General features: G+C 45.4%; 2 protein-coding genes across 7 annotated transcripts in view; one reads left to right on the forward strand and one right to left on the reverse strand.

Annotated features, from left to right (window-relative positions):
* The window catches only part of MIPOL1 (mirror-image polydactyly 1), a 384,033-nt gene extending 381,476 nt beyond the window's left edge, over nt 1-2,557 (reverse strand). For both annotated transcript variants that reach the window (XM_040412311.1, XM_040412310.1), the window contains exon 1: nt 2,528-2,557. The gene's annotated coding sequence lies outside the window, so the exon portion shown is untranslated. The remainder of the gene's footprint in view (nt 1-2,527) is intronic.
* Nucleotides 2,558-4,193: 1,636 nt separating this feature from the next.
* Nucleotides 4,194-22,846, forward strand: part of SLC25A21 (solute carrier family 25 member 21) — a 315,638-nt gene continuing 296,985 nt past the window's right edge. Inside the window, exons 1-2 of one of the 5 annotated variants that reach the window (XM_040411991.1) lie at nt 4,194-4,258; nt 8,731-8,851. In XM_040411991.1, coding sequence (XP_040267925.1) covers nt 8,782-8,851 — 70 coding nt within the window. In that variant the 5' untranslated portion in view covers nt 4,194-4,258; nt 8,731-8,781. Of the gene's footprint in view, nt 4,259-5,026; nt 5,184-5,255; nt 5,358-8,730; nt 8,852-22,846 lie in introns of those variants that run through there. The other 4 variants (XM_040411993.1, XM_040411990.1, XM_040411992.1 and 1 more) reach the window with 4 other exon arrangements.

Consider the following 22,846-nt stretch of genomic DNA (forward strand, 5'->3'; position numbering starts at 1 on the left):
CATTTCAATGGGAAGCAAACCACGTGGAAAAAAAGAAGCAGCGCTGAATCTCCCACTGAAATGAATGAGGAGCAGAAAAATACAGCTCCATGTAAAGGCTACTTTCACACGAACGTTGTACGCCCGTGGCCGTATTGTTCGTGTGCAAGAGGTCTAACGTTGTTAATTCCGGTATTGAGATCCGGCAGTGGATCTCAATACCGGAATTAAACGGATCAGTTTCGATTTTGCACATCAGGATGGATCCTTTCCGTTAGGATGCAGTTGTGTGAACTCAAAACTGAAAAAAACGGATCCGTCACTACATACAGTGAAAAGTCAATGGGTGACGGATCCAGTTTTTTAGGCTCCTAAAAAACGGAGCCGTCAGCATTGACTTACATTCTTTTCAGTGCCGGATCCGTTTATTTCCCGTTTTTATGAACAGGCACAAAACTGCAGCTTGCAGCGGTCACAAAACTGAACGCTGCCGGAAAGGAAGACATCCCGATGCATCCTGTACTGATCTCCTTCCATTCAGAATGCATGAGGACTAAACTGAAATGTTTTTTTTTTCCTCTGTCGGATCTCAATGCTGGAAAACAACAACGCAAGCGTGAAAGTAGCTTAAGTCCATGCGTTTTTTACCATTTTTCGTGTTTTTTGGCGCAGATCTGTGTCAAAAAACTCAAGCTGAAAATGCAGCTTTGTACTAAACATTGGTTAAAAAAAGACGCATCAAAAATGAGCCACAAACTGCATGAAAAAAAAAGCTTTATTTCATACAAAAATAAAAACCGTTTTTTTAATAATCAGTCCTGTGAACTGGCCCTTACAGCGGTTTTTGGTGCGGATTTGCAGCAGATCTCCCCCTCACACACCTTGCTGGATCTGTAAATAACGGCGCTTTTTCTGCACGGAAATCCGCATGTATTCCACAATGTGTGCATTAGGATTCTTTACAGGCTGCACATTTTCTTGCAGAATTTTTCTGTACTGAAAATCAGTTTTATTCACCCGAATTGGACTTGCAAAAATCCACGTGCTGTGCTCAGGGCCGGCGCCACCCATAAGCAGAGTAGGCAACCGCGTAGAGCGCACTCTGCCTGGGGGCACCGGCCGCCGCCTGCGCCCCGCCCCCTACTTGTCATCATCTCATCTCCTTCTGTTCCTGCTCCGATGAGTTCACTTCGGGCAGAGAGAGCGGCACGCAGCTGTCGCAGCTACGAGACCCTGGTGTATTTAAATCTCATTTAGGCTTTCTTTCAGAAAAGTTTCTCCTGGGATTCAAACTCACGACCTTGACACATCAGAGGCAAGGCATTTACCTCACAGCCATGAAAGCTGTATTACCAGACGCTTTAAAAATAAAAAATATTAGACTTCTACTGTAGTAAACTTTGATACCTAGTGTACATCCATACACATGACAGCTGCCCCAACACACCCAGCTCTCCTGGCAACCGCACTCTGACAACCTGCACTAGGGTGTCAGAGGCTGCAGGACAGTGACTGGCAGCAGGGTGGCACACACTTGTGTACAGGGGTCAGGGCACACCTGCTGCTTGACTAGGTGCCATAGATTCTGACTGACAAAGGGTGCCCAGCAGTGGCACATGGAGCCTAATAGGTGGCACAGACTGTCTAAAGGGCTATAAATGGTACAGGGTGCAGGACAGTGCCAGAGGGCACAAGGCAGCATACTGTTTTATGTTGCCCTGGTGGCACAGGATTTCAGACAGTGGCTGAATGGCGCCTGGCAGTGAATAGGTGGCACTGCTCGTGTTTGGTGTGCCAATCTGCTGAACAGCGCAGAGTGATTGGCATCACTGGGATGGTACTAGGTGGCAGACAATGGCTGGATATTAGATATACATGACCATAGTCAGACTGGCACAGGGTACGCGACCATAGTCAGACTGGCACAGGGTACGAGACCATAGTCAGACTGGCACAGGGTACGCGACCATAGTCAGACTGGCACAGGGTACGAGACCATAGTCAGACTGGCACAGGGTACGCGACCATAGTCAGACTGGCACAGGGTACGCGACCATAGTCAGACTGGCACAGGGTACGCGACCATAGTCAGACTGGCACAGGGTACGCGACCATAGTTAAATGTTGCATGCAATAGGTGGCTGAAAAAGGGGCGGGGAAAGGGGTGTGGTCAATGGGCGGAGTCAAGGGGCGGCAAAATTAGCTTTTGCCTAGGGTGGCAAAAATCCTTGCACCAGCCCTGGCTGTGCTTTCCGCTCGTTCAAATGAATGGAAATGATTTTCAGTCTCAGAAAATTCTGCAGCATGTGAAAGCAGCCCTACGCCGCAGCGGTCTTCCTCTGCGGACAGGAGCAGAGCAGATTGTCCTCTCACATCCCTGCTCCCCCAGCAGCAGCTCTCCAGATATTGTAATACTACAACTCCCATCATCCCGAAAGCTGGGGGGACACTGCTCTACACCAAGCCAGCGGTACTGATCTGTCCCACTATAGCTGTGTGACTGCAGATCCCACTCCTGGGGCCACCATCACCAGACACAAGTACTCACAGCTGCATCCTAGAGGCTGAAGGACCTTTCATGACGTCATCACTATGATGATTAGTCACGTGTCTGGGAGGAGTCAGGCAGGCTCTGGACTGTGTTTGGGTACGTGCAGTGTCTACATGGGCTCCATGCAGCACAGCAGAGTTGTGTGTGTCTTATAGGCATGCAGCAGTGCTCGTTGCGTTTAATATTCATGCAGTAGAGCTGTGTATGTGTTTAGTTCATGCAGCAGCCCTGGGTGTGTCTACTAAAATGTAGCAGTGGTTTATATTCATGCAGCACAGCTTAGTGTGTGTGTGTTTAATATGCATGCAGCAGTGCTGAGTGTGTGTGTGTGTTTAATATGCATGCAGCAGTGCTGAGTGTGTGTGTGTTTAATACGCATGCAGCAGTGCTGAGTGTGTGATTAATTTGCATGCAGCAGAGCTGAGTGTGTTTAATTTGCATGCAGAAGTGCTGCAGTCATACATAAATCTATGTTTCCAGGAGTCTTGTGATAGTAAGGAAATTAAAAGCCCCTCTATCGTACAGTTCTGTGTGAATGAATCTTTCACATAGAGAACCATAAGTGTCCCTCTAACGAGTTATATTGTGTCTGTCTGTATGTGTCTGATATGCGTTTAGTGTGAATGTAATGTCTGACCATCCTCTTGTGCACTCACATTGTCGTTAGATATGCAGACATGGGATGCAGCGCCTTTGGTGGGGGGACATAGACAGTAGAGGGCCCCTGTGTAGTATGTGGGCCCCTTGCTATTTAATAGTAGTGCGGTGCTCAGCATAGTGCTCCTCTAGTCAATCCTTCACCAAATGGATCAAAATCTATCAGAAATTTCGAACCAAGGGAACCTTGGTGCCCTTATTTGATAGTGGTATGGAACCCGTCAGGGACGGACTGGCCATAGACCCTACAGGGAATATTCCCTCCTCTCTGCCCCTGGTCAGATACAATAGGAGTCGTTGTTACAGAAAGTCCAGGCACCCTACTGAGGGTAGGGCTGGCTTGGTGTTGTGGCCCTCATGTCACCTCCTAAGCACCCTGCTCCATATCCGAGATCATTGGAGGAGGAGGAGAGAACTTAGCGGCCATTGATGGCCACTACAGAGGGACAGGGTTGTCAACCGTCCAGAAATTTCTGGACAGTCCTTAAAAATAGGCGACTTTTTTTCCTGTGTCCGTGAAAGAAAAAAAAATGTGTCCGTGATTTTTTTAAGGCTGGTGATACATGATTAGATTATTTTGGAGGTAATTATCATCATTTACTGGTGAGGAGTTCTTATCAGTATATGTATTACTTATAATCTTTATCATTCATTATACTTTTCCAATTTGTCCTTGGCTGTCCGTGATTTTGGGATAAGTTGTCCAGAAAAAAGAAAAATTCTGTTTGGCAACCCTGCAGAGGCACATCTTCTGGGGAGGTACTGCTGACCCTGCCAACTTGTGTTGCCTCTGCCTTCTGTGAAGCTGGACCCACCTACAATGTTGGGGTCACTTTATGTTTCTAGTCTGCCCCTGCCCCACCTTGCATATAGGGCCCCTGTGTAGCTGCACCAATGGCATGTCCGCCCCTGTTTGGACAGTGATCGCAGGGTTAATCGTGTGTGTAAAGTCCAGTGCTTTGTACAGATGGTTTAGTATATTTATGTTTTTGTGTTTGTTTTTTTCAGGACTTAGATCTCAGCACAGAGAAGAAGGGTCCCCAGAAGAGAGCCGGCCTGCGCTGTGGCCGTGTGAGTAACATATGCTGCGTTATGTAGATGATTTGGATGATTTGAAGGATTCTCTGATCTTGGAGATTTGGGGCATATTGCCAGGATATGCCTCCAACGTCTGATAGGTTCAGGTCCCCCCAATGTCCTTAGAACTGAGCTCACAAAGTGACGGAGGGCGCACCACGCATGTGCGGCCGCCCTCTATTAATTTCTGTGGTAGTGCCGAAAATAGCTGAGCGGCACGTTTCATGGTAATGAATGGGTAGCGCCACCGCTCTGTTCACTTCTATGGGGCTAACGGAAATAGGTGAGCCAGCGCTCCTAAAGAAATGAATGGAGGGCGGCCGCGCGCGCGTGGTGCACCCTCCGTCACTTTGTGAGCTCAGTTCTAAAGATAGACCCGTACTTATCAGACATTTGGGGCATATCCTAGCCATATACTCCCAATGTTCAAGATCAGACAACCCCTTCGATACCATATGCCAGGGATCAGCAACATTCGGCACTGCGGCAGAGGGGAAACTACGACCACCAGTGTGCACACTTGCTTGGCTGTTCTCGGAACTCCCATAGAAGTGAGCAGAGCATGCTGGGAGTTGTATTTTCACAACAGTTGGCGTGCTGGAGGTTGCTGACCCCTGCCATAGGGATACATAACTGAACAAGCTGCCCACATGCTGCTCCTCCCATCACATGACCGTGACATCATCAAAGGTCCTTTTACTCTGTGCCCATGTTCATCCACCACTCTATTGGCTGCTAAAATGAGGCTTGACACACACACAGTGGCCAATAGCGTTACAGATGCAAGATCCGCCTTTTAAAGGCTCCTGCCCATCTGTTAGCAAAGTAAGGGTGAGTAAAGTGAGTGCTGCCTGCAGCATACTGGCCGCTTGTACCTCTTCTGTAAGATTACGGAGGAAGCCCCCAGCCTCACACCTAGGTACAGACGAGCGTCACCCACCGAGCACTCTAACCTCATGGATTACAATCTGTATTACATGGCTGGAATCATTTCTTTTCTTCTGACTGATATGAGTGTAACTTGCTGCAGGCTAAGTATAGCAGATCAGCACTTTGCAAGCTGTACTCTGTACCTACAATGCAGGGATCCGTGGTAATGTTCTTAAAGGGGTTTTCCGATAGATAGGTCATCAGCATCTGATCGGTGGGGGTCCGACACCCGGGACTCCCACCTATCAGCTGTTTGCAGTAGCAGCATGGCCTCTCAGCTTTCCTAGACCATGTCATGTCACATAGTCTAGGTGCAGCTCAGCCCCATTCTAGTGACTGGGGGTGAGCTGCCATACTATGTACGGCGCTGTGCTTGGTGAGCTGTGAGAAGGCAGCGACCCTCACCGGAGCGCTGGTGCCTTCTCTAGCCAGCGGATTGGCCGGGGGTCTCAGGTGTCGGACCCTCACCGATCAGATACTCGGAGGATGGGTCATCAGTATAAAAATCCTGGAAAACCCTTTTAAACTAGAAATGTTTAATGGGGTCCATTAGGACTAACATATTAAAAGGGTATTCTGGTAAGATTGTTATCCCCTATCCAGAGCCTAGGGAATAACTATTAGATCGGTAGGGGTCCCACCTAGGGGACCCTCACCGATCACAAGAAATGGGGCCCTGTGCGCCCTGAAATGAACAAAGAGGCCGTTTGGGCATGTGCGTGTCCGCTTCATTCATTTCTATGGGAGTTGAGTGGGCTGTTGTGGTTTCGGGGCCCCCATTCTAATGATCAGTGGAGGGGAATACCTCTTTAATGACAGATCCTGAGGATATATGATCCATATCCGATTGTGGGGGTCCAACCTCAGAACCCCTGCCAATCTGCTTTTCAAAGGGGCCGCAGCGCTCGGGTAAGTGCTGCAGCCTCTTCCTCGGCCTGTGATGTCACGTCCATCAGTCACATGACCTTTCTGCGGCTCAGTCTTATTCAAATGAAAGGGATTGAGCTGCAATGCCAAACGCAGCCTCTATACAATCTGCGGCGCTGTGCTTGGTATACTATGAAGGGGCCTTTGTGCTTGTACCAGTACCGCAGCCCCATCAAACAGCTGATTAGCAGGGTTGTCAGACCCCCGAATAATTACATATGACTGCCTTGTACTAAGGATAGGCCATCAGTATTTTTAAAGGGGTTCTACAGTTCGTTTTAACTGATGATCTATCCTCTGGATTCTCCGACATCCAGGACCCCCGCAGATCATCTGTTTGAGAAGACAGCGGCGCTCCGGCAGCACCGCTCTTCTCACTGTTTCCCTCAGGCCCAGTGACGTCACGACTAGTATAAACTGGCGTGGGCGCGGCTAAGCTCTGTTCACTTGAATGGAGCTTAGCCCCACCGAGGCCAGTTGATACTAGTCGTGACGTCACTGGGCCTGAGGGAAACAGTGAGAAGGCGGCGGCGCTCCTGGAGCGCCGCCGCCTTCTCAAACAGCTGATCGGCGGGGGTCCTGGATGTCGGACCCCCGCCGATCAGATGCTGATGATCTATCCAGAGGATAGATCATCAGTTAAAACAAACTGTAGAACCCCTTTAAAAATACTGATGGCCTATCCTTAGTACAAGGCAGTCATATGTAATTATTCGGGGGTCTGACAACCCTGCTAATCAGCTGTTTGATGGGGCTGCAGTACTGGTACAAGCACAAAGGCCCCTTCATAGTATACCAAGCAGAACCAAATACCACAGTGCAGCACAATATACTGCCCCAGCAGAACCAAATACCACAGTGCAGCACAATATACTGCCCCACCAGAACCAAATACCTCAGTGCATTGCAAAAAAAAACTGCCCCAGCAGAACCAAATACCACAGTGCAGCACAGAATATTGTGCTGCACTGTGGTAGCTGGTTATGATGGGGCAGTATATTGTGCTGCACTGTGGTATTTGGTTCTGCTGGGGCAGTATATTGTGCTGCACTGTGGTATTTGGTTCTGCTGGGGCAGTATATTGTGCTGCACTGTGGTATTTGGTTCTGCTGGGGCAGTATATTGTGCTGCACTGTGGTATTTGGTTCTGCTGGGGCAGTATATTGTGCTGCACTGTGGTATTTGGTTCTGCTGGGGCAGTATATTGTGCTGCACTGTGGTATTTGGTTCTGCTGGGGCAGTATATTGTGCTGCACTGTGGTATCTGGTTCTGCTGGGGCAGTATATTGTGCTGCACTGTGATATTTGGTTCTGCTGGGGCAGTATATTGTACTGCACTGTGGTATTTGGTTCTGCTGGGGCAGTATATTGTGCTGCACTGTGGTATTTGGTTCTGCTGGGGCAGTATATTGTGCTGCACTGTGGTATCTGGTTCTGCTGGGGCAGTATATTGTGCTGCACTGTGGTATTTGGTTCTGCTGGGGCAGTATATTGTGCTGCACTGTGATATTTGGTTCTGCTGGGGCAGTATATTGTACTGCACTGTGGTATTTGGTTCTGCTGGGGCAGTATATTGTGCTGCACTGTGATATTTGGTTCTGCTGGGGCAGTATATTGTACTGCACTGTGGTATTTGGTTCTGCTGGGGCAGTATATTGTGCTGCACTGTGATATTTGGTTCTGCTGGGGCAGTATATTGTACTGCACTGTGGTATTTGGTTCTGCTGGGGCAGTATTTTGCGATGCACTGTGGTATCTGGTTCTGTTGGGGCGGTATATTGTGCTGCACTGTGGTATCTGGTTCTGCTGGGGCAGTATTCTGCGATGCACTGTGGTATTGCCGGCCCTGCCTACTTGTGTTGCCTGGCTTTTTCTCAATTTGGACCCCCCTAAAATATGGGGCCACTTTTAGATTTTTTTTTTCAGGGCCACTTTAAGTTCCCAGTCCGCCCCTGCTTCTAGAGGGGAATTCTGTGCCTCACAGCGGCATCTCATGGCACCGTACAGAGCCGCATTGCTGTGTGCATGAACCCTAAATGTGCCCTCACACCTTCACACCCTCCGGACTTCCTCATACACATCTGCCTAAGTGCGTAGACTGGAAGTTACAGGCGTAAGGATTACTGCTGGATGGAAAGGTGACATTCGAAGGGAGGACATCTGGGGCAGTGCAAAGGAAAGGCTCCAGTAACTATGTACTGGAGCACTGCTCGGCCTACAATACATAGGTATATAGTGGAGGGAGGAAGCACTGAGTGACATTTGTGGACAGGACCAGGTATTGCGGCTTTGTATAGATGAAAGAGAGAATCGTAGCTTAGGTAAGTATACCGCAAACTATGGAATCCTTAAGAATAGGTAGACATTGAAAGCCATGTGTGCCACAAGATGAGACCTAATTAATGGGCCGTGCCATAGCTACTGCCATTGTTGTAAATACCAGTTTATATGGAGGTGCCAATAAAAATAAAAAATAAAAAAAACTAATGTAAAGATGAAAGTAGTTCTTACAGAATATATATGATACAACCTTTATTATACTCAGTGGTTTAAAATTTGTCAGATGAGGTGACGCCTTCACTATCCTCACGTGTTATTCTCTCTGTCAGAGGCATCTGGTCAACTTTACTGCAGTCTTGTAGCATCTGATTCCAGCCGTCATGTCTACGCCCCCGCGTGTCAGCTTTTGGAAAGAAGCTTCTCAGCAGGTCTTGGCTGGAGGATCAGCAGGTAAGGGTCCTATCATTTTTGTCATCGTGACAGTATGTACGGTATTTAAAGGAGTTGACCTATTACGATATTTTATCCTCTATCCATAGGATAGGGGATAAATGTCTGATTTGTGGGGGTCTGCTGATCAGATGCTTTTCCCCTATCCACTGGATAGGATACAATTTTTTGTGATGGGAAGACCCCTTTAAGGTGCCATTCCCAGGGCCGTCTTTAATATTGATTGGACCCTGGGCAAAAATTTACTTGGGCCCCCTGGATCCCGCCTTCCCACACCCTAGCATGCAATCACGGCTTCCACCACAACACACACACAAAAAAAATCCACACACCTGGTAGAGTACAGTGAATGACTGTAAATACTTCCAGTTCTGAAGACTCCAGCGGCTCAGGATCAGTGCTCTGGGCAGCTGGGCTCAGGCTGGAAGTGGGCACCGCTCTGCAGGAAGGAGACCAGGGCTCGGTTCACCCTAGTGTTACAGTGCACCCCAGCACCCCACAGTATGCAGTATCGCACCCTATAGTATACAGCACCCCACAGTATGCCAGCAGTATAGCACCCTATAGTATACAGCACCCCACAGTATGCAAGCAGTATAGCACCCTATATTATACAGCACCCCACAGTATGCAGTATAGCACCCTATAGTATACAGCATCCCACAGTATGCAATATAGCACCCTATAGTATACAGCAACCCACAGTATACAGCACCCCACAGTATGTAGTAGAGCAGTATAGCACCCGACAGTATACAGTAGAGCAGTATAGCACACGCAGTATACAGCACCCCACAGTATACAGCACCTCACAGTATACAGTAGAGCAGTATAGCACCCCACAGTATACAGCACCTCACAGTATACAGCACCCCAAACTATACAGTATACAGCACCCCAAACTATACAGTATACAGCACTCCACAGTATATAGTAGAGCAGTATAGCACCCCACAGTATACAGTAGAGCAGTATAGCACACCGCAGTATACAGCACCCCATACTATACAGTATGCAACACCTCACAGTATACAGTAGAGCAGTATAGCACCTCACAATATACAGCACCTCACAGTATACAGCACCCCAAACTATACAGTATACAGCACCCCAGAGTATACAGTAGAGCAGTATAGCACCTCACAGTATACAGCACCCCAAACTATACAGAATACAGCACCCCACAGTATACAGTAGAGCAATATAGCACCCCACAGTATACAGCACCCCAGGTATATAGTAAAGCAGTATACAGCACCCCACAGTATACAGCACCCCACAGTATACAGTAGAGCAGTATAGCACCCCACAGTATACAGCACCCCACAGTATACAGTAGCTTACAGTATATTAGAATAACAGCCCGTCACCTTTTCCTGATGTAATCTTCACAAAAAAAGCTCCACAGTTAAGGCAAACTTCTCCTGCAGCAACACTCCTGGTAGAAAGGACCTTCGATTACCTCATAGCCATGTGACCAGTAATATTGTTAGGTTACTGGTCACATGGTGATGATGTCATCTAAGGTCCTTTCTCCTAAGAGAATCACAGCTCTCACAGTTCGCTTTCATCTTTGGCTGAATGTTGCGGATCATGGACCCATATAAGTCAATGAGTTTGCATCCACAAACGGAGTGCACAAGGCCAGTACCCATGCATTGCAGACCTATATTTGCAGTCCGCAGCAAGGACTGTGAGCCATTATGTCCGTGTGCATGAACCCTTATTGTATTCAGATATGGAGACCTTCCCAAAAGGTAAAAATTAAGATGGATCAGGACCAAAGTCAGGTGTGAGATCAGTGACAAAAAAGGGTGTCCAGTTTAGAGCCACTATCCAGCTGAAAGGTTGTCCAGTAATATTTTTGGGGAAGTGGCGGACTAGACTGCGATACTGCGGGAGAAGTAAAGTAATGATAATAGTAATAATAGAGGGACTCCCTCTTTATTATATCTAATAGGGTTGATGAGAAGCAACTGTATAAAGAAGAAAACACTTAAAAAATCTAAAGGGATATTCCCATGTCAGCCTTTTATGGCTGAAATCAAAATACTTTTCATGTACAGCGGCCAGGGGTGGCTGGGGTAACGGGAAACAGCCGAGCAGGTTATGCTATGAATGATGTTTCCATAAATCCCATAGAGGTGAATGGGGCGGTGGACTGACAATCGCACTACTGCTCCGTTCAGAGAGGAGACTCTGGGACCTTCTGTTCTCAGGGTTCACTTGGGGCCCCAGCAGTCAAACTTCCCACAATCTTCTATTTATCACCTATGTATATGTTGTAAATACTTTTAGTGGGAAAAGACCTTTAAAGGGCATTTCATGTTTCAGGAGACAACCAGGCAACCCTTGGGATCTGCCCGCAATAAATAAGCGGTAAGTACTTACCTGCCAGATCCAGTACCACTGCTCTGGTTCTTTCAATTGGGCTCTGTTTATCCGGTTGCAGCAATGACGTCCTTGTCGGATGCACCACTGGCCTTGTCGGATGCACCACTGGCCTTGTCGGATGCACCACTGGCCTTGTCGGATGCTCCACTGTCCTTGTCGGATGCACCACTGGCCTTGTCGGATGCTCCACTGTCCTTGTCGGATGCTCCACTGTCCTTGTCGGATGCACCACTGGCCTTGTCGGATGCTCCACTGTCCTTGTCGGATGCTCCACTGTCCTTGTCGGGTGCTCCACTGTCCTTGTCGGATGCACCACTGGCCTTGTCGGATGCACCACTGGCCTTGTCGGATGCACCACTGGCCTTGTCGGATGCACCACTGGCCTTGTCGGATGCACCACTGGCCTTGTCGGATGCACCACTGGCCTTGTCGGATGCACCACTGGCCTTGTCGGATGCACCACTGGCCTTGTCGGATGCACCACTGGCCTTGTCGGATGCACCACTGGCCTTGTCGGATGCACCACTGGCCTTGTCGGATGCACCACTGGCCTTGTCGGATGCACCACTGGCCTTGTCGGATGCACCACTGTAGCCAGTGGTTGGCTGCAGTGGTTACATGTTGTCAATGTGATGTCATCACTGCAAACTGATAAACAGAGCCCAGCCAGGAGAACCAGACCAGCAGTACGGGACTTGTCAGGTAACCACTTACCACTTCATTATTGGAGGCAGCACCTGAGGTTTGCCTGGTTTCCTTTTTTAAGATGTATAACCTCAAGGAAGCAGGTAAAGTAAATAGACGATTGAAGCTTTCAATATTTTAGCTGTTTAAGGTAATGTTCTCAAGAAGAATGGACCTAATACAACTCAGCAGTGGTACAATCTAAAAAGCTCTCTGTAAACTAAATATCTCAGCAGAAGCAGCACCTTGGATCAGACTTCAAATCAGAACCCTAAACTTCATCAGACCCCCCCAATCTTCATCAAACCTCGGATTAGACCCCCAGTCTTCATCAGAGCTCAGATCAGACTCACAATCTTCATCACACCTCAGATCATACAAAAAATAAATAAAGCGATTTATCGTTCCTGCTTCTGATGGAGCTGCCACTTGGGAGATCCAGCTGTGACCTGACGTCGCACAGCATCATTACACACATTACGTCCTGACTCTGTACGGTGTTAGGACACAGTGCTTCACCTGGAGAAGATCGGGGAGTGGTGAGTAATACCAGTGCTAGCAGTGCTACACTCACCGCTCCCTGATCCTACCGAACTAATCAGCGCTTCCATGATGGAAGCGCTGCATAGTATTTTCTTTATAAGACACACTTTGGGGAGGGGGGGTTGCGTCTTATAGAGTGAAAAATATGCATCAGTGTGGAGTCCAAGCTATTTAACCTACAAAGGATTTCTTAGAACAGACCAAGAATGGGCCCCTGTCTTCTTCTGTGGTGCACTGGTCTCTTTAATGGGTCCAAAAACACAGAAAACTCTACCTTTGTTCATACACTTCTCTATGCAGGCTGCACACTCGGGAACCTTCTAGTGGTGATGGCAGTGAGCCACTCACAAAGCGTAGCTCTCACCCTGCTGGTACATGTCCACATTGTGATCCTCTATATATTGTATATACATGCTGTTAATATCATTTCTACTTGGAAATCACTAACCCATACGTTTTATGTGATTACTGCTCATATGGGTTCATGCGGCTGTATTAACCCTCCAGTAGACATAGACTACTACTATGGAGGCCACATTTTTTATGCTTTCTCTCTATTATTTCATCGTAAGGCCATTTTAGGTAAATCTTCATTTCAGGGCTCCTTCTGGTCTACATCACCTTTTCTATTGACGTCCTCCATTTCTCCCTTGTTTTGCCCCCGATGAGCTTTAAATTTGTTGCTTTAAACTAAAGGAAATCTGCAGAAAATAATAAATTGATTCTATTGAAATAGAGTTTTCTTGTATAAAGGTCTCTTCTAACAAGCTGCACCCTTACACAGCGCTGGGGAATGTGCTGATCCAGGACCTTTCTCAGTAGGTGACATGTGGCCTTTTCTGGCTCAGTCTAATGGACTCTGGAACCCACAGCTCAGTAATGTCGTGGATTGTCTGCCAGAGATTCTGCTGTAAATACCCTTGTCAATGCCACGTCGTTCTGATACGGTGAAAGGTACAGACGGTAAAGGCTTATTCACATGTAGACTTTCCTGGACAGTCTGGGAGATTTTGCCTAACTGCACTGAAACCTGATTTAAGGTGATAAATGATATTCAAGCCATTGCGTCTTGGGGGTCACTTACCTTCTGCTTTTTAGCTTTAGTCTCTTAGGGCATACCTATGATGTTGCTGCAGTTTAGATACATGGACTTAGTTGTAAAGGAAGTTATCTGAAGCTCATGATTCTGCTCTGTCCCTCCCTCCTGCTTTAAACTGCATCTCTGCTTGTTCAGATAGGCTTCTGTGTATAAGCCCCGCACTGATAGACAACTGATATCCATTACTGTAAGTAAAGAATGATTGTATAATACATGCGACTAAACCACCAGTGAGAAAACTGATAATTTGGTATCTTCTTCAGGAAGGGGACACTTCCTTTTAAAGGGGTTATGCTATCGGGGAAACCTCTATCTATAATCATAGAATGGTGGTCTCCTACTTGAGACCCCTCTAGGTGACCCAGAGCAGAGCCTGTCTATGAGCCAGACTATGGGTGATCCAGCCTGTCCGTGTATTACACGGATGACCATGTCGTACTACACTTTCCCTGCAGGACTATATGTCTGGCTGCAACTTCCCTTCTTCATAACAACTGTGCACTTGGATTTTGGAAGCCAGGCCTTTATTTTCGGAAGTGGTGACAGTGAGGAGACAATCCCTTAAAGAGAATTTCCAGGTATTACAGTGTTGATGACCTATATTTTGGATAGATCATCAGTTTCAGATATTTGGGGGTCCTTCTCCCTGCGCCCTTTCCCCTTTCAGCTGTTTGAAAGCACCTTAGCGCTCATCACAGCACCGTCCATTGTATTGCAGCCTAGGGACATTCATTTGAGTTCAGTGTGACCAATGAACACAGCGTCACTGGGGTAGGAAGAGGCCCCAGCGCTCACTGGAGCACCTCGGCCTCTTCAAACATTTGGGGTTTGCTGGGGGTCGGACCTCACCAATCTAATATTGATGAACTATCCTGAGGATAGAGCATCACTATTTTACTTCCAAGAAACCCCTTTAAGTTTACATGTGATAGTAGTACATAATCACAACAATGGGGTGGTGTTACTAGGATTATATCTCAGCTCCACATCTATCATCTGCACCAACCCATCCTTGTAATATTTATTTTTTGGTAGCTTTGGACTTAAAAGGTTTTTCCAAGATTTCAATACTGATGACCTCTCCTCAGGATAGGTCATCTATATCTGATCGGTGGGGATTGGACACCCGGGACCCTCGCCGATCAGCTGTTTGAGAAGGCAGCGGTGCTCACAGTAGCGCCGCGGCCTTCTCTCATCTCACCAAGCACAGCGCCGTACATTGTATAGCGGCTGTGCTTGGTATCACAGCTCACCCCCAGTCACCCCTATGCGGCTGAGCTGCGCCTAGGGCATTTGACTGATGAACGTGACATCTCATGACCTAGGGAAAACTGAGCGAAGGCCGCGGCACTACTGTGATCGTTGGTGCCTTCTCAAGCAGCTGATCGGCAGAGGTCCTGGATGTCAGACCCCCACTGAATAGATATAGGCCATCTGTATTAAAGTCTACAAAAAAACCCTATTTTAGTCCCAGCTGTTCTTATCCATTGTGCAGTACTGTATGTGCAAGGCTAATACATTGCAATGCTGTTTGTGCAGGAGTCGCTAGCACATCATTGGTGCGTGCCCGGTTAAGCTTGTACTAGGGTTAAGTTAATGATAAAGCCAGGTAACTGGGTCAATCTGCTTTTGGAATGTGGGAGATGCCTGTGAAGGATGAGAGGTGAGATACACTTGTAGCGGGACGCAAAGGAGTGCGGGGAGGATAATGGTGAACTACATCGCCTAGAGGACAGGGTGGTGCCAGCCCATGCCTAACAACAGTAACCGGAAAACTCCCACTCTCTCCATATGCACACTTTGGGACATAGAGTGCACAAAATACGTGACATTAACCTCTTGCAGTGGGACACTGCACACTCCCTTCTTATAGTTCAATAGTCTAGTTTGATTAGTGACCCGACTGTTCTGTCCCTTGGAATAATTAATATGCAGGAGCTCTGAGTATACCTGACTGTACCCGACAGGTCTGTTATGTTTGTGCTAGTGAGTAGTAAAGTGTCAAGGATATTCTGCAGTTGATTAAAGGGAACCTCACATAGTATATCCAGTCCTATCTGCAGGCAGCATGGTATAGAGCAGGAGGAGCTGAGCAGACTGATATATACTTTTATGGGAAAAGACTGTGTAAGGGCTCATGCACACGACATTATGGCTTTTTCAGTGTTTTTTGTTTCCGTTGGGTTTCCGTTCCCTTTGTTTTTCCGTTCCGTTTTTCCGTATGCCATATACAGTATACAGTAATTATATAGTTTCTTTTGCTGAACCATTGAAATGAATGGTTCAGTATATGTACCGCATACTGAACTAAAAAAACGGCCAGTATACTGAACGCAAAATACTGTCGTGTGCATGAGCCCTAACTTGTAATTTATTTCATTTAATCCCTGTTAGGAGTCCAGTGGGTGGTCCTACTCAATAATTGACAGATATCTTTGTATGCACCGTACAGAAATGCTGTGGTACAATGAGAATAGTTTAACCCTTTAACAACTTCCCGCTGTCTCGAAAGCAGGCAGTGCAGGGCTTCAGTCTGCGGTGACGTCTTTTGGCGTTGCTGCAGCAGAAGCGGTTAATGACTTACTGACAGTCTTGGTTCTTAGGCTAGAGCGACATGTGACGCGCCACTATTTGACGCATTAATGTCACGCAACATTTTTTAAAATGCTAGTCCATGGTGTCACACTGCGACATACTGTGACACGACAGTGACAAAAAACCACCCAGGATGCATTTTGTGCGACTGTTGTGTCGCAGTGCAACACCGTAGACTAGCATTATAAAATATGTTACGCGACACATGTCGCCGTGTAGTTGTGCCCTTTATGTCGCCGTGTAGTTGTGCCCTTTATGTCGCCGTGTAGTTGTGCCCTTTATGTCGCCGTGTAGTTGTGCCCTTTATGTCGCCGTGTAGTTGTGCCCTTTATGTCGCCGTGTAGTTGTGCCCTTTATGTCGCCGTGTAGTTGTGCCCTTTATGTCGCCGTGTAGTTGTGCCCTTTATGTCGCCGTGTAGTTGTGCCCTTTATGTCGCCGTGTAGTTGTGCCCTTTATGTCGCCGTGTAGTTGTGCCCTTTATGTCGCCGTGTAGTTGTGCCCTTTATGTCGCCGTGTAGTTGTGCCCTTTATGTCGCCGTGTAGTTGTGCCCTTTATGTCGCCGTGTAGTTGTGCCCTTTATGTCGCCGTGTAGTTGTGCCCTTTATGTCGCCGTGTAGCACCAACTCCTACTACACAGCCCAGGTCGGAGGAAGCTCCTGTCCTGGCTGCTAACCCTTTGATTACCACAGTCCATACAATGACATGATCATGAGGGACTCCCCCCTGTGATTAGGTAATAAGGTTTCCCAGTCACCTTATGGGAGACCGGGGGAGTCATCCCCGCCGCCAGCCCTGAGAACCTGTGAAGGACCCCTTGGCTGTCTGCTCAGGGCACACTGGTGTTATAGTATCAGTCACACAGAGCATACAATTATTAGCATACAGGAGCGTGCTAATACATTATAAATTTGAAATGAAAAGTTATAAATAGTAATCCCATAATGGGATTTAAAAGAAATGTTATAAATAATGTATGGTAATGCAGTTTTTAAGAAAATTGCTAAAAAATCCCCCCCCCCCCCCCCCCCAAAAAAAAATAAAAAAAAAAATATTGCCATTATTTTGTGTGAAATTCATTTTATTTTGCACACGTTAAATTAAAATAAAAAAATGACATATATTCGGTATACACATGATCGTACTAATCTGAAGGGCATTTTGTTAGCAAGATCATCCCTGATAAGCCAATTGTGATTGTTGAGAAATAAGTATTTTTAACCCCTTCCCATTGTAGACATTTGCATTTTTTTTTTTTATATATTTTTTTTTTTATTTACATTTTTTACTCCTGTCCTTTCGGGGATCATACACTTCTTCTTTTTCTGTTGACATAGCAGTATGAGGGCTTGTTATTTGCGGACCAAGTTGTACTTGGCACCACTGAATATGCCATATGGTGTAGTGAGAAGCTGGGGAAAAAAAATTCAAAATGAGGTGGCATTAGAAAAAAAAAAATGCAATTCCGCCATTGTTTTATGAATTTGTTTTTACAGCGTTTCTTATGCAGTAAAACATGGTAACCTCATTCTCAGGGTCAGTACAATTACAGTGGTTTCACATTTATATAGTTTCTCTTTTATATTTTAACTTAAAAAAAAAAAACATTTCTTTGGATTGCAATATTCTAAAATTAGGTGTCTGCTGTGTAAAACATTGGGTGCATCTTTAAAAACCCGGCATCTGCCGTACATGTATGGTGCATGTTGGGAAGGGGTTAAAATATGCAAATGAGGGCTTACGTGCACCAATGGTGGGCCCTAGCAGCTCTGTGCACCTTACCTCCTCCCCTCTGCCTCCCTAAACACTCCCCCTCCACTTGGCTGAGATCGCCAAACCTCCAGGTGAAGGGGGATGTGTCCAGGGAAGCAGAACATAGGAGCTAGGGCCCACCCTTGGCGCACTTAAACCCTAATTTGCATATTTTTAAAAACACTTTTTTTCCCCCTCCTAAATCACTTTCTATGATGAGGACTGGAGCTTCTTCAGGGTCCAGTATATCAGAAAAATAACACGGAGCCGCCATCGCCTGACATCCAAAGGAGACGGGGGGCAGTACAGAGCATGTAGTACCGCACGGTGCTGTAAAGAGGGACTGCTAGACAACCGGTACACGCCATATTCATATTAATTGGTTGGATCTGAGTCTGAGGCATTGTATGCTGAGTCTAGTCTCAACTTATGATGGCCCAGGAAAGACCATTGTAAGATGGAAATATTGTATCCTGAGGCCATTGTATCTTGAGGGACCACTGTATATAGATTTGTATTGTGTCCAGTTGATGAAATGATATATTCAGATGACAATGGGCACTGCATATTCAGCGCACTCTATACAATGAAATCTAACCATACCTTACATGTGAAAAAAAAACCACTTTATACATTTATATAATATTAATTTGTGTGTGCGCAAATATATAGTATCAGCAAGCACAAACATAAAGCAATAGCCTGCAGGTGCTAAGCTATAAGGGAATATACGATTAAGGGTCCATTCACACGTCCGTGTGTGTTTTGCGGACCGCACATCACCGGCATTCTCATAGAAAATGCCTTTTTTCTTGTCCGCAATTGCGTACAAGAATAGGACATGATCAATTTTTTTCGGGATCGGAATTGCAGACCCGGAAGTGCGGATCCGCAATTCCGGATCCGGGCAGCACATAGAAATGAATGGGTCTGCATTTTGCGGAACGAAATTGCGGACGTGTGAATGGAGCCTTATTGAAAGGAATCCATCATATATTGCATTTCAAACTGGTCATCCACTGCACTTTCATATAATTCGTCTACGAACTTTATCCTGTGAAAACAACTGCACCTAAATCCATCTATAACCCATAGAGAAATACTGTAGATGTTTTCCAAGAACTGAGATTTTTGGGGTTTTTCAATTGTTACTGCAATACAGACTAGTGAGGTTCAAAGAATGAATCTGCAGTGATATGAAAAGTCCACTAGATGGCAGAGCCGAGCCATCCTGCTGTGTATATTACTCTGCGCTAGTGACATCGGACGTGTCTTTTATGCTTTACGTTTACAAAGGGCGTTTTTTGTGTATTTTTAAATTCCAATTCTAGTGTCAAAACAGAAAATGTATTTTTTTATACAGATGTCATGATGCCATGCACTGGAGGGGAGCTTTGCATATTGTTCTAACAGTTATCCAAGATTTATTTGCTGAAGTAAACCTGTCAGCCCGAAGCACAGGCAGCATGAAATCCGGACAGAAACAGGGAGCTCCCCTCAGGCTTCTCACTGCCCCCCTCTCCCCGACTTTACTCAAAAGAAATTTAAAGGGGTTTTCTGGGATTTTGAGCCTGATGACCTATCCTCAGGATAGATCGGCCATCAATATCTGATTGGTGGGGGTCTGACACCCAGGATTAGCTGCTCCTCTGAGCGCCGCTGTCTTCTTGCAGCTAAGGGTACTTTCACACTTGGGTTTTTCTTTTCCGGCACACAGTTCCGTCCTGGGGGCTCAATACCGGAAAAGAACTGATCAGTTTTATCCCCATGCATTCTGAATGGAGAGCAATCTGTTCAGGATGTCTTCAGTTCAGTCATTTTGACTGATCAGGCAAAAGATAAAATCGCAGCACGCTACGGTTTTATCTCTGGCCCAAAAAACTGAAGACGGATCTGAAAAAAAAAAAGGTTAAAAAAATAAATGCTGGATTCGTTTTGCCAGATGACACCGGAAAGACGGATCCGGCATTTCAATGCATTTGTAAGACGGATCAGGATCCTGATCAGTCTTACCAATTCCATCAGTTGGCGTACGTTTTGCTGGATCCGGCAGGCAGTTCCGGCGACGGAACTGCTTGCCGGATCACTCTGCTGCAAGTGTGAAAGTAGCCTTACCAAGCACAGTACATTGTATAGTGGCTGTGCTGCTGTATCACAGCTCAGCCCCCTTTACCGTTCTTCTATGGGGCTGAACTGCAATACCAAGCACAGCCACTATACCATGTACAGTGCTGTGCTTGGTAAGCTGCAAGAAGACAGAGCAGCATCGGGGGGGTTCCTGGGTGTCAGACCCCCACCAATCAGATACTGATGACCTATCCTGAGTATAGGTCATCAGTCTCCAAATCCCAGAAAACCCCTATATAAGGAACCAATCAAATAATTTTTGTTTTCTTAGTTATTGGATTCTGATTGGTTAATTCGGAAGCCTAGTTTCTCTATGATAATACATATGATGTTCCTGGTATGGCTAATAGAGGGGCGTGTTGAGTTGGCCGATCCCTATAAGACATCAGCACTTCGAGAATTCACGAATATTTAGAATATAGTGATATATATTCGTAATTTCAAATATTCGAGATTTGTTTTTCAATCAGTACACATGATCCCTCCCTGCTTCTAGCTTGTGGGCCAGTGAGAAGGCTGCAATATCTTTGACTTTAGGAGTAGTGCTGATTGCGAATTTTCGTAATGCCAATTTTTATCGACGATAAATATATTCTTCATTTTTTTTCCATCCTTCAGATGGAAAAAAATTACGAATATTCAAAAAAACTAATATATTCGATATAGTGCTATATATTATTTTTTTTATTTTTTATATTCGTAATATTCTAAAACAAGAATATATAGCAATATAGCGAATATTCGGAAAAAAACTAATATAGAGCAATTTAGCTAATATTGGGCTATAATCTTTTTTGTCTAATAGTTGTAATTTTTTTCTCATCTAAAGTCCAGATTGGAAAAAAATGACAACTATTAAAAAAAATTATAGTACTATATTAGCGAAATTGCTCTATATTATTATTTTTTTTTTTCGCTGTATTGCTATATATTCTTGTTTTAGAATATTACGAATATTCTGAAAAATGAATATAGCACTATATCAGCTATATTGCTCTATATATTTGTTTTTTTTTAGAATATTTGTCATTTTTTTCATCTGAAGTCATGATTCCTTCCTGCTTAAGTAACCTAAGCAGGGAGGAATCCATGACTTCAGATGAAAAAAATGACAAATATTCTAAAAAACGATTATATAGCACTAAATTCTATAGTGCTATATATTCGTTTTTGACCCACGCCTCTATTGATTGCGTAATATTACACGATCATTACCTTCCCGATTTTTCAAGTAAAAAAAAAAGTAGAATATAACCAATATTCAAATTCGCAAATATTCGAATATTCTACGAAATATTCGCAAAATATCGCGAATTTGAATATGACCCCTGCCGCTCATCACTACTTATAAGTTGTATTACTGAAATAAATGAAGTTTGCACAATATTCAAATTTTTCGAGTTTTACCTGTATATTGTATTTTTGAGTCCCTAAATCATGAATGACCCAACTTTTTGGATGGTCAAAGGGGGAAACTTACACCTCATTGTGTGAAAGATCCAATCACTGGCTGAGGTGGTCAGTGATTGGTTGCGCAGCATTCACAGCCACTTCCCGCCATGTTGAGACAGTAGAAGGAGGTGGAATACAACGGGGACCCGACACTGTCAAAACTGCAGCGGTGAGGTGGGTATAAGTTCTGCCGTTTTTTGCACACCATGTGTTCCCCCTACGACATTTTTGTTTCTTGTGCTGGAGTACCCCTTTAAATATCAGCACAAAAAACATCTGATTATAGACATTTTTTAGGTCCTATTTGCACCAACTAATGAAAAAATATATAGGTTGAGGTCTAATTTAAAGGTAGGAACCAGGCAGATAGTTTCTGGCACAGTTTAGCAAAGAGGGACAGATGGACTTAAAGGGGTTGTCCCATGAAAAATATTCCCCTTTTTTAAAACCAGCACCTGGATCTGAATACGTTTGTAATTGCATGTAATACAATTTTTGTAACTGCACTAAGGTATTCAATAAAATGTATCTGTATAGCGCCACCTGCAGTTTTCTTTCTTATTTTTTTGTCCGGCTCACTGAGAAGGCTGCACATGCTCAGTTTCATCCTTCAACTGCCTCCAGAGCTGTGATAGGTGGAGCATGGACACGCCCCCTGAGCTTTGATAGGGAGAGCATGGACACACCCCCTTAGCTGCAGCAGAGAAGACACTCCCCTTGAGCTGTCAGCTGGATATAAATCTAGCAGAGCAATGAATGGGGAGATCTCTGGATCCATGTGAGGTACAGGGCTGGTTCTAGCTTTGTTAGAAAGAGGTTGTCATGTACTATACGATGTCTGATTTTATTTTTTTACATTATTCAAGGGATAGCCCATTTAAATTAAAAAGAGGGACTGTCCCTCCAAAAGAGGGACTCTTAGGAGGCATGCCTCAGGCATAACACAGGCCCCAAATTACTATTGTTTTTTTTGCCCTTTAAGACTAGGTAGTTTATTATTTAGAGCCATGTTCAGGATCCACAACCTGGTCCCTTAGGAAATGTGGTGTATTGTTTGTGCAGGAAAAGGCCATGATAAATGCTGACAACAGTCTGAATCCTTTGTGAATATTGTGTTTTTATTTTTTTTTATGATATTTTGCGTAATTTCATGTTATTTGGCTCAATTATGCACAATTTTGTGCCATGCGTTTCTTTTTGCAACGTTTTGCACCAGTTGGCCCAAAAAGCCCATTATGAATTTCGATATTGCGATAATCCGAAGAACCATACTGCCATTAACAATGTACCCTGAATAAGAAAAAAAATCTGTGTGTGCGAGTTAATAGAACACTGTCACGGCTTGCATGA

The sequence above is a fragment of the Bufo bufo genome, chromosome 11 (assembly GCF_905171765.1).
Source record: "Bufo bufo chromosome 11, aBufBuf1.1, whole genome shotgun sequence".
NCBI lineage: Eukaryota > Metazoa > Chordata > Amphibia > Anura > Bufonidae > Bufo > Bufo bufo.